At 42.3% G+C, this 12,926-nt stretch overlaps 1 protein-coding gene across 1 annotated transcript in view; it reads right to left on the bottom strand.

Moving 5' to 3' along the window:
* FAM171A1 (family with sequence similarity 171 member A1) overlaps window positions 1–12,926 on the bottom strand; it is an 88,905-nt gene that overhangs the window by 35,438 nt on the left and 40,541 nt on the right. The window contains exon 2 of the mRNA XM_075143846.1: window positions 388–615. Coding sequence (XP_074999947.1) covers window positions 388–615 — 228 coding nt within the window. The remainder of the gene's footprint in view (window positions 1–387; window positions 616–12,926) is intronic.

Raw genomic sequence — 12,926 nt, forward strand, 5'->3', positions numbered from 1 at the left:
TTTTTGTACACTACAGCCTACAGTGCAACAGTTGTTGGGAGAAAAACGAGTAAGTACATTACAGCTGCTGAAACAAAGCACTTGGAAACAGAGTTCCCATAAAGAAAAAGATCTGGAATAGAGCTGTATTTTCTGTGAAGCTGTAAGAGCACCAACAGTTGTTTGAAAACTGATGTAGCACTGTATCAACGACAGCCAGGAGGAAAGCGAATCTCTGCACAGCCCTGATGCCACAGTTTAACTGAGGAAGAAACCTTGCTTTTTTTGAAATGCACAGATGTTCTTCCTCCCACCCAGGATCGCAAGCATTAAAACACATCATACAAAACTGTGTAACTTCCTTTAGATGCAAAATCTTACCTCAGAACAAAAATAAAGATCTCTTACCAGGCAATCTTACAGGTTTCCATGGTGCAGAATTTGGCACATATGCATGTTTACTAGCAGTCACTATCAGCTGATTGCCCAACTTATACTGAAACTTGAGGAAGGCAGTGCCATCTGCTCCTGAGGTTCCAGATGCAATGGAGATCTGGTTGGTAAAAATCTCAATGAAGGCTTCAGTTACTGGCTGATGTGTGCTGGCATCGCTTACATGGACCTTCAGCGTTACTTCTGTAATGACAAACAACCACAGCAATTATCGTCCGAAAAGCTTCTGCAGGAGGCAGCAGTTAGAACACGCTAGCACACCAACGACCAAAAAGACACGGGGCTCAATGCTAACCTCTGACACTTCGGTGCCAAGTACGGCCTCCTGTCCTGGCCTGCAGTTCTCCATTTCGGGCAGTCGCTTTTTAGAGACACCACAGATTCTGCCACAAGCCAGACCGGGTCCTGAATTATTGCCCTACTGCTAACTCCAGCTGTGGAGGCATCTATATTCCACCTATGACCCACATGCGGCTGGACAGCACGTCACCAGGGGCAGGCAATATTCCTGTGATGGGCAACAAGTTAATCTCACATAATTCTAAATGTGTGTGCTATTGAACATCATGTATTAGTCACGGAGAGCACGGCATCATAACTCTCTGTAAGGTCCCTGCCTTGCTGTGCCTCTGCTCCAGCCAGCTTTCTCCACCAGCAGTGGGGAGAGGGAAAGGCTGGAAGTGGGCTGTGCTCCCTCACCCTTTCCCCAAAACATTTATCTCTTTGTGTAGCAAAGGAACAGAGGAAATCTGCTGTGACGGAAGCCCAGGAAGAAAGTAGGCATCGGAGCGGGCTGTGTAACAGTCGGAGATTCTGAAGCCCGATGGGAGAGGTTGCCCAGCTGGCACAGGACTTCCCTGGTGATGTCTAACCAAGATGGTGAAATCCCACAGGAACAGGTCCTTGTCCTCAAAGCACAGGATGACAGGTGGGGTGCAGAGTGCTAGCAGTGAGGAAGAGAGGAACGCTTCCCCCCTTGCCTCCCTGTCCACTGGCCCTTTTTCCAAAGGGGCAAAAATGTCACAGCCCCTAGTGCTATCTGCTTGTCAGCTGACACTACCGTATCACCTGTCCCCACATACAGCTGGTGGGGGTGAGGAGCAAAGATGGTTAAGGCAGTCAGGAGAATCATACATCTTGTAGACATGCAGTCAGAAGCTAACACAATGGACTACATTTTCCTTGAGTAATTTGCCATTTTTCCAGAAACTAATTACTTGTTTAAATGTTTCCAGATGTACAATATTTGTCCACTCCGGGGCACTCCTATGACTAAACCATGCATTGTGTCACCAGGCTTTTGTTACATAAAGTGGAGCGGCTTGTGCAAGACAGTCCCTCTGGAAGGCATTCCTCTATATCTACGATTATTTTTCTGCCCCTCCAATAGTTCCTCTGCCTCATACTCTACAGTAGCAGCTCTTGCCTTTCTTCAGTAACTATGACTTAAATGCAATGCTGTGTTGACAAGACCCAGCAACGGTCCAACGCCTCCACCAAGCCACTCCTTCGATTTCTTTGTTTACAGTCACCTTATTCTCCTAAATGAGTACCTACCTGCCTCCCTTCTCTTCTCTTCTCCCCCACTCTCCCCTTTCTCTCCTTCTCACCCTCACCTTTAGAAATTCTGCTGTTCTTGCATGAAGTCCTCTACCTCAGCTTACTCCATTCCCCAAAGTAATAGACGGTATTTTGCAAACTCCCTTTTTGTGTCAGGGGAACTCAGCTGCTAACAAGCAAGAGGCTCAAACTCCACATGCAACTAATTTCTTCATGTGCTGCGCAGAAAAGAGAGCATGACCTCCTTTTCATATATATTTAAAAAACAATACAATGATTTCTACATAACAGTATTGGTGATACCGTTCTGTTGCATTACTACTGTGCGTTAGGATTTTAAAAACTTATTTTGGTGTAAGTCCTGAGCCAGCAAGACATAACACCAAGAAGAACCACAAAAAATATTAACAAAATCTCTGTTATGAATTTCAATAGTGAAATGACACAACTGAGTATGCTGAGAAACATACTGTAACAGTATAAAATTTTAAAAGGCTGTCAGGATCTAATACAAAAATATCAGCACCTCTGTCCTAAGGGCATTTCAGCCAGAAAGATATCGGGCCTTTTTATAAGTGGAGACCTTCTGTCTGAATCCTACAGTACAGAAAATATAGGTATCAGGCAGCCCTGAACAAAAACCCCAGTAGAGAAATTCATCATCATCACAGCCCTCACTTTAGAACTTAGCAATGGAGGATGCCAATTTAGAGGGGATCAGCATGAAATACATTCTAGTTATTAAAGATTCTGGACTTGTTCCCAGTTTTGCATTTAGTATTCAAAGAAAGCAACGTATATTGAAAAACAGTGTCCATACGTTCTGGTGTGCATATACAGAATGCCGCCTTAGAAACCTTGCCTTGACCACCAAGCAACTTGTGAAATCTTGTGCATGTGAAAGGCAGCCACATTAATCAAAGGAGGAAGGCGTATGTATTTATGTATTTACAAACTGTACATGTATTTACAAACGTGAGGGCAAAAAGCAATATAAGTTTTTATTTTCAAAATGTGCAGGAACAATACGCTTAGATCCAAAGCCAGATAGCTGTGCTGTTAATGTTTCCCACTTTGAATTGCCTCGCAAAGAATGCTGAAGAACAGATGCGGTTAAGAATAATGGGTCATGCATTAAAGAAAAAGCAAGGAAACAGGACAAGCTGAACATTGTGGTTAGCAATTTCAGTAACATGAAAGTTTAGCCTTTTCTAAAACAACCACATGTAAGAAGGAACCAAGGAGCTCTGGAATATTAAATACTAATCAAGGAAGAGGATAAGAAAACAATAGAAGTATCAAATCTATTTAATTCCTTATAGACATCCAAAATTCTAGAATAGCAACTACTACTAAAATTGATCATGAGAAAAAGACTGATAAACAAAAATTTTCCTGTATACACAAATCCAGCTTTCTCTTCCGAAACAAGAGAGCTAGCCACGGGTATGTCCGGTAGGAAATTCCTTTACCCTTCACTCTATTGCTATATAAGGGCTTCTGTCTGCATCCTTCTCTCTTTCTGATAAGGAAGGATAAGGGTTTACCAAAATCCTGTTTCCAAATGGAAACAACAAAGGCCATCACCCAAGATGGAAGACTGATGTCCTGAAAGGCAACAGACTGGAACTGCTGTTCCAAACCACAGCTCTAGATCAGACTTGGGCTTTTTTTCTCCTCCTTTTTAATATTTAGACTTCTTTTTTCCTGAGAAGATAGAGAAAATCCTAGCAGTCTGAACAACTCTAATTCCTTTTCATGTGTTATCTTCCCTGACATACGTGTGAAATGTATACAACTTGCTTAATTCAGGGCTTTCTCCCACACAACAGCTCTTTTTTCTTCTTATCTAATGCAGCAGTGAAGTCATGAACACTAAACCTGCATTATCACAATAATTTCCACAGCAACAGAATCATTACAAGCTTTTAACTGGAGAGAACTTGTTGAAGAAAACCTCCTCTCAAACAGTGAGACTGATGAGAATAATCTATAAAGAGAGACTTCTATGAAAACTTAAAGCTATAGAGTAAGTTTCAGAATTGTTAGGAGATATTCAGGTACATCTTGAAGAACAGGAGGACTGAAGAAGGGAAAGAAGAGAACAGAGTAAGGAACAGCAAGTGATCCAAGATCAGTCTGACCTCAAATTAATAGGGAGGTCTTAGACCAAAGCATTAGGTATACTAACTGAAGCATTTAATTACAAAAAGCTGCTTAGAAGACTCATTATTAGCTAAGGAATAGAGTCTTTAAAATATCTGGCAAACTTTTTAGTTGGTACTCTCAGCAAAACAGTGGGGATAAAGCAGATACATTATTCTTGAGTTTTACAGCCTACCACAGCAAGGAGCTCGTACAGAATTAAAGACACATGGACTCAGAGAAGGAAGGACATCTGCAGTAAGTGGGGAACACGATGGAGGCAGGGAACCGAAAGCACTGCAGAAGATGAACTCCAGGAACGTGAACTGCTAAAGAGAAGCGTGCTTCATTCTTCCACAGATCTGTGATACTGTTGTGCTTTCTATTATTTACTACAGCGGGAATATTCAATTACTAAGTTCTGAAAGAGCTTTGCTCTGTGCTACTAGTGAGGTCCTGGAGGAGGGAAGGGGACATAAAGGTGCACAGTGCTGATGTTTCCTCACCGCAGAGCAAAGCGGAGATGGCTGAGGTGACAGACCCTGATGAATTCACCCAGGGCAGCTGTGATCTCTCTCACCTCCCCAGACAGGCCAGCCACATTCAGGACAGGCTATGCCTGAGCCGACAGCCCTGTCTAATGCACCTGGCTCCCAACCAGCGTGGTGTGAACGTGACTCTTTCAGACCTGGGCTGGCTGGCACGTGGTTCCCTGTCGGCTTACAGCGCAATGCAGGTGGGCACAGGCAGAGCCAGAGTAATTTGCCTGCACCACTAGCGCATGCTCTGCCATTATCTTCCTACAGGAATGTTTCACGTCCAAAGCAAGAGCTACTTATGATAACTGTTCATTTCCAGGTAAACCAGGGGCAAAGATATCCTGTCTGGATGGGCAAAAAGACTGTGTGTCCCTGTCTAAAAGTGCAGCTAGGAATGGGCCACTAGCAGACGTTAAATCGTGCAAGCCATCTGGGAAACCCTGCAACTCTGCTTCAAGAATCCCAAAGCAAAGTGGGAAAAGGAAGTTAATGGAAAGTGGGAAAACAGCAAATACAGGGTTACATTCCTCAAAGAGATCAGGATTGCTGTTTGTGTATGCTCAAGCCTAAATGTCTTTTCTTATAGTTATATTCCTTTGTCTTCTTTCAGCAATCACATCTTACTTGTTTTTCAAACAAGCACAAACCAAACTACTAGTTACAGTGAAAACAGCTGCTGAAGTGTAACTCCCTCCCAGTTTTCTAGCACTAAATTTATTGTCAGTTACATAAAAAAACCCCAGCATCTCCAAGGTTATAATTCCGGAAAGTGAAATAAAAAAAGCAAAAAAAAAAACCCCTTACATGTTAGCATTCCAATCCAGAATCCCATCTGTCTTCTTAATCTGATTTTTGAGATTTTACTAAGTCTAAACTTTCTCTGAGCAATCCTTCCTGTGCCATCTGCTTTATGACCCATACTGCCTCCTCTGAAATACAAGTAACCTTAAGACAACTATTTCTGCAGTTGCAACCCCTCTTACGACTCAAAACTGTTCTTTATATTGCTGTGAACTCCCAGTTTGGGAATGGTTCCTTCAGAACTGGTATCATCAGCGCTGCCTTCTATAACCAAACTCCTGAAAAGTGAAAAGCACTGGGTTTTTTGTTGTTGGTTTTTTTTGTTTGTGTTTTTTTTTTTGTTTTTTGGGGTTTTTTTTGGTTGTGTGTTTTTTTGTTTTTTTTTTTTCTAAATGCCAGTACTGTTACATAGAAAGAAAAATCCTGAGCGATCTGAGTGATGGCACACTGTCAGATCTCAAATACTGAAATAAACAGAGAAAAGTTATGACACAGATTGGAAGTCAAAGATCACAATCTTATTTAGATCCCAATCCTGCAATTTGGTTTCTGTGCCCACACCTCTCTGTCAGGCAGACTCCCACTGACGTCTGCTGGACAGATGATCTTTTTTGGGAACAAGCTGACACAGGCAGCCGTTATCACTTATCTTTTCCTCTGGGGGTCCCCTATCCATGGACAATGTCAGGATATTACCAAAGAAAGAGATATTTAAATTATCTAGGTTTTGATTAGAGAAAGGAAACTTCCTGCTCATTTAAAAAATGCCATTACGAACTTTATTTAAAATCATATCCTCCGCTCTGATTGAGCTTACTGGCAACATGCCTGGTTTGGAATCCTACATGCCAAATGGATAAGCCTTTCTGCCTCTTAACCTTTTGCCCATGTGCGAGGTCACTCCTCAGCCAAACAATAGGATTTTCATTTATCTAAAGGAAAACATTTTCCTAGAAAAAGGAGTGTTTCCCATTCCCTAGCCACAGATGCCAACTCAAGTATTTACATATCGTCATATCTTTCTAATGTACTGCATCGAGAAGGCTCTACTGACAGCCATGCTTCAAAACAGTAGCAGAATAAGTTCATACAAAGAAAAAGGAAACCTGTACGTAAAACCCCTCCAGAAGCACACAGACTCTGATCCTCATTGATGTCGTCACCTGAAAAGTAAGTTCGCAAGTACCACCTCAAATGGCAAACTAGGCGTGCTTGCAGAAGATTCACAGCAAAGACAATGACATCTTCTGTTCAGAACAGGCTCTCGTCCACATTACAGGTGCTACACAGCCTTCCCCTCCACCAAGGGTGACCAAGGTTGGGGTGAGCGTCTGCCGCTGATTTCCAGGCAACCCGACCACGCAGAGAGTGGGATGCGGGAGGTCTACTTCTGCTCATTGCCTGTTCAGCTATTTTCGAGATTATACCAGGGCTGCTGCAGTCCCTAGCATCAAGCAGAAAGATCCTTACTTCTGTCCACAGCACCGGTCAGAGCTCTAGTAAGGACCACACAACAGGGTTTGTGGCCCAGACTTCAAGGATTTAAAAGCAGAGGAGTTCAGAGAAGAGCCACATAAAAAATCGAGGAGACAGGGAAGCGACCTTGGGACTGGCCATCTGAAGAACCCGACCTCTCCAGTTATTGCAAGAGAAGGCTGGATCACTGTGCATAATGGGGAAACCGCAAAAACCAAGTCAGCTGAGGACCTTTAGTCTTGCTGACAGAGATACAGTATGACCCAACAGCTGTACACTGAACTTAAGCAAATTCAGGTGTCATTTCTTAGCAACAAGAGAACAGCTTATTAGATGGCAGATTCACTCATGCTGACAGACCATGGGAAGATTTCTTTTCTTTTCTTTTTTTTTTTTTTTAAATAGCTTTAATTTTAGTTCTAGGTGTTTAATTAAGGCTTACAATTAATGTGTAATTCTGGAGTTAAGAGAATCAATGTTTGATTCTAGAACATTTATGAAGCCAGCCCAAATGGTTGTCTGCGGTGCTTCTTTTTAGCACTGCAATCTGAATTTGCTAAACACTTCTGCTTTACAGGTCATGTGGAAGACTATCAGCATGGTCCTCTGCACACTCTGAGCACTTGTAGTGTGATAACTATAATTAACTCTCACACCTCTGAAGTCAAGATGGAACTTTCTCCCCCAAATGCACAACTGACTGCGATTTCTGAGTTTTTCTTTTATTCCTCTCCCTTGCTCTTCCTCAGAAACAGTAGGGATCTGATGCAACAGGACCCATATAGTCCAGTCTCTTAGCTGGTGCAGAGAAGCCCCTCTGTGATGCCCGATCAATGCATCTTGCTCACCTCATCTCAGCGGACAAGCAGGATCCAGGGTTGTGGAAAAGGCTGCTCTCGGGTGGCACATGAGGCTTTTTTGCCCTTCTCTGCAGCACAGTTTGATTCATCTGCATTTCTCATCTAATACTCCTTGCCACTGCAAGTGCCTCAGGCATTGCTGGCACTGTGTCTGGTTCCTCTAGTGCACAAGAATTTAATTTCCAGGGGACTGAAACTAAAATAATTAGACTCAATCCTCAATATTCAAATAAAGCACAGTAGTCTGTGATATGAAGGTCAGACAGGTGCCCTACTTGCCTCTTCAGGTTTAAAATCTATTAAACAAAGCATTTGGAAACTAAAATGATAAATACATTAGTTTATCCCAAAATACATTATCTTCTAGTGATAACGCACACAAGTTTTAATAAAATGTCACAAAAGGAACTCTAGTATAAGAACTAGAGCAATTTATGCCATCTCCAGTGACAACCAGGCTCCTACACAACCATGTACTCAAGGGAGAGGGAGGGGCAGTTAAAGGATAATAAAATAAAGACATTCATCACACAACTGTCCAACATCTAAAAGAGGATTTGTATATCCTGACCTGCTAGAGCCTAGAGCATTACTACCAAAATTAATTTCTTGGGAAAAAAGGTAGGAATTTGCTTTAATTAAAAAAAGTGAGAGCTGTATGCATAATGCCCAGATGAGACACTGATACCCTATTGTTAAGTGATTAAACAAGCATTTATAATTAACCTGAAACTCACACGGCTACAAAACTCATGAATAGCAATAGTTGCATTAACAGGTCTGCCTTTGATCTCTACAGGAACTGTGCATGACACAAACTAATTTCATTTCCAAACCGTGTCTTTTAGACACGGAATTATATAAAGATACTGTCATGGAGCGCAGATGGAAGTTGAGTTTCAAAGCTTCATCTTGCCACACGCATAATGCATTCTTTACAAGACATGAAAAAGTAATCCCTGCTTAAAACCCTCTTTTTTTCCTAATAGAGTCCTTTGAAACTCTCTTTGGAGATCAATATGGAATGAAAAGTTAATGCACCGATATTTTTCAGCTGCTGAGCATTAGAGTTCTCCACTGACTCAAACAAGACCACAGCTGATTTTGCAACATCAGCTCTGAGGATAACAACACATTGAGCTCAGCCGCTGCACAGCTCGCAGGGATTTTAAGCCAACTTTATACCTACTGCATCACCAGTCTAGTTTGGGGGAGGGCAGAAAGAGAAAGCTTGGATTTGCTTAGCCATGAATGGATATGTTACATTTTCTTGGAACAACTTTTTGCTAACTCTATTAATAACAGTACGCATCTGATGAAAACAATTTAAAGCAGATGTATTCTACATTTAAGTGAACCAGTGTATGTGCAATGGGCGAGGGAGGAGACAAGCGTTTGTTTTTTTTTTTTTTTTGCTTATTTCCAAGTAATTTTAATCTTAGGTTTAATGTCTACTTATTTCCAAAACCTGTTGTGAAAGCAAAGCTATACGTCACTTTGGAAGAGTGCATTTTCACTTGTTTGTCTTTTTTTTTTTTTTAAACAAACCACTGTAGCAATTCAAACAAACCCAACTCAAGTGACTCTTTACATTCCTATTGCAGTCTGCAGCGCAGACTTCCACTTTCATCTCTGTACACCAACTGACGAAAGTTAATACAGGTACAGAGGCAAATTCTTGCATTAAAATTTTATCTAGGCACTTGCACGTTCTCTTTTTTCAAATAACTAAATAGTCAATTTATATTCACTTCATTCCTTGAAGAGGTTATCCCCAGCTGGCAGACAGGAAAATTAAGCATAGGTGAAGCTACTCATGGTAACAACCTCACTCCTCTAGCCCAGCCAGCCCGAGCAGAGAGCTCTGCAGGGTGAGGAGGAGCTCAGCACTGCTGCTCAGCTACTCCAGGGCAAAACCAGAAGCATCCCTTCCCCACCCACCTCTGTGGCCCGGCTGCGGACTCCTGTCCCTTCTCTTGTGCTGCTCTGCTGCTCATCGGACCTGTCACCGTGTCGGTTCCGTTTACTAACCCAGCACAGCACCAGCCTAACAAAACAAATGGCTTGTTGCCAGGTTATCAGGTTGAACTGCTGAAGCAATGCAGCCCGCAGTGCCAAAATCAGCAGAACGGGCAGGTGTGGGGGCCAAGAGGCATGAAGTCTTCTGGCCAAGTGCAACACCGGCGGAGGAAAAGAAGGGAATTGGGACCACCCCTGCCAGTCCACAGGCAATTAGGCCAGCTCAGCTGACCACCGAACCACACCCCGAGAGTCCTCCTCAAGCAACTGCACCCCTACAGTCACTTTGGAAGGCCGCCTGTCCCTCTCCTGACTTAGACAAACTTTAGGTCAGTATTTGACAGTATGAACAGTTGCAGTAGACCTTTATTCTGCATTAGTCCCAAATCCCAAACTGAATCCCAAAACTTCCTGACTACGGTATCTCTACCACTGCATACCGGCACCGCAGCAGTAAAATCTCCTGGCTCCGTCAGGATAGGATGCTTGTGACGATGCCAGGGAAGAGCTTGATTTGGAGCAGCGAGGACTTCTGCACGGGCACTATGCAGGGTTTACAACAGCTCTTGAACACCCCAAAACCTCTACAGCCACAGCTGGCATTTCTGTCAGGGTGGAGGTTACTGTGGGTTCCTCCCGACCCTGGAAAGCATGCTTTCATTAACATCTCTACATGCCAGTTGCTGTGACTTCCGTTTCCTCCTCACTATAGCATTAGGATTAATCGCCCCTCCAACTTGTCTATATTGGAACTTTCTTATCTCCAAAAATACTTATTATATTTCCAAATTTTTGAGATTTTCCTCTATAATATAAACAATGTTTATATTTCCTCATTTGGAATAGCTAAAAAAAATTAATTAACCTGTGATCTAGGTCTTCTTCTAGATAATGAATAAAGACTTTAAATAAAGTAGGACCCACTACAGTTCCCTTCATCCTAACACTGTAAAGTATCCCAGCTTGACACACGGCCATTTGTCATTACCCTTTGTTTACTCCTTCATCCAATCTCAGTCACACAGAAGCTTTCTCATCCAAGTCAATTAATTTTTCAATTAATATTTTTGAACCAGGCTGCTGTACTGTCTATATTTCAGCTGTGATGACTGCATATATATGCAGAGCATAACAACTGACTCAGCGACCAAAACTTGCTTCAGTTTGAATTATTATAACAGCCATGGTGATCTTAATTCTTGACAGGGGATTAATTTTAGGGCTGTTAAGATTTCGTAAGAAAAAAATTTCTAATCAGACTAAAATTGTGAATTTTAGAAAATTCTTTCTATTCCCCTACCCTGGAAGTCAATTATGTAAATCAGAAGTTATTGGCTCTTCCACAAATTCACAATCATAATTGGAAAGTACAGTTACAGTTACTCTTGCAACATTCATCTTTCTTACAGACTCATTTTATATGAAAACCACAAAGTGACAATAAGCAGGGTTTTGATAGGCTGCTCATCCAACTTATATTGCTTTCCATGATTGGGAAGAGCCCTGGAGCATACCTGTGTATTTCTCGGTCACCTCGCAGCTCCCAGTGGTGCTTATCACAGTCCCACGACTACCACTGTAGCGAGGAGACAAAGGTTTTCAACCTGGAGGTCCTTGGTCCAGGCTTTGGGAATGTGCGAAAGCGACCTGGAGAAGCAAGTTTGTTTAGGTGGTATAATTGCTGCCTAGGGGGGGCCTGAAGGGGATCGCACTCCGCTAAAGGACGCCTGGGGTTCACAAATCAGAATGTTGAAAACCAACGAACCACAGCAGAAATGGCTGATCAAACAAATCGGTGAATTATCTGTTCTCTTTAGAGATAAATCTCAATGTAAAATGCTGTGACTGGCCAATAAAGGATGGAGGAAGTCTGAGGAGATGAGCAAGGGCAACGTGCCCTGAAGCTCAGGGAATAATGCAGGGTGTGACTGACGCAGCTGCTGCAAACAGGGCTGACTTCATCTCAACACAAATGGGACCCGAGGGTGGCCTCTGTTTTAGATGAACAGCTCTATCAGTTGAGTGGATCAACTGACTACATCACAGTTGAGTGGATCAAACCTTTCTCCCTCGAGTTCATTAAAAGAGAGAGAATGCCTACCAGACCAGCATGGGGAAGGGGTGTATACATGGCTCAGCAATGGGCTTGAGCTGGTTTCAACACGCATATTCCTTCCCGGTGGCTGGTGTTGCCCAGTGTCACGATGCTGAGCATATTACAGAGATCAGCAACAGGGATCACACTGGTGTTGCAATTTCACTGTTACTGCCACTGCTATATTTCCTATTTGATAAGTGCAAGTTACATTGGTATTGTGATTATGTGTCACTGTGCTGAATCAAAAATCCCATGTAAAATCCCATTAAATATCTTCAAATAAGTACATTTGATATTAAACATTATACCCTGCACGTGTGACCTACCTGAAAGAGCCCAGTCAGAAATGTTCGTATTATTTACTCGTTTGTCCATTTGACAACAGAAAGGGGTTATTGCTTACACTCTGGCTAAACCCATTTTAGATATTTATAGCTGTAAACATCACTCTGCTTAAGCTCTCTCCAACAGCACAGAATCCCTCAGATTCTTTCATTTTACCTCTTCTGTTTCTTATACTCGTGCTGCAAAACACACATCTGGTTAGAAGTAACACTATCAAGAAGGGCTGCTGGCATTCTTAGTCTGACAAATACGTCCACTTTCCCATTAACACGCAGATACGTAGAACTGAAAACATTCCAGCGGCACTCTCTGCTTCCTTGGCGCAGACATCAACATGAATATTTTGTAGGCCATTTAGTCTATACATTAAGCAAGCATTTTAAAGTATTATACGGGTTTAAACAAATAGCTGTATGTTTGGAAAGTGATCTACTGCGTACAAGCAATGCTTAAAGGGGAAGCAGGAGGAAGGAATTTCTAAATAACCAAATCATACAGACGCTAAACTTCTATACAGAAGCTGCATTAAGAGGATGTGCTGGGGAAATTTTCTGGGAAGCAAATGAAAAAGGCCAATAATCAACTTTTGGAAGGGCAAAACATGCTCTATTATGTTGTGCCTAAGAGGAATATATGGTTAGCAGATGAAGG

The sequence above is a fragment of the Calonectris borealis genome, chromosome 2, assembly GCF_964195595.1.
Source record: "Calonectris borealis chromosome 2, bCalBor7.hap1.2, whole genome shotgun sequence".
Taxonomy (NCBI): Eukaryota; Metazoa; Chordata; class Aves; order Procellariiformes; family Procellariidae; genus Calonectris; species Calonectris borealis.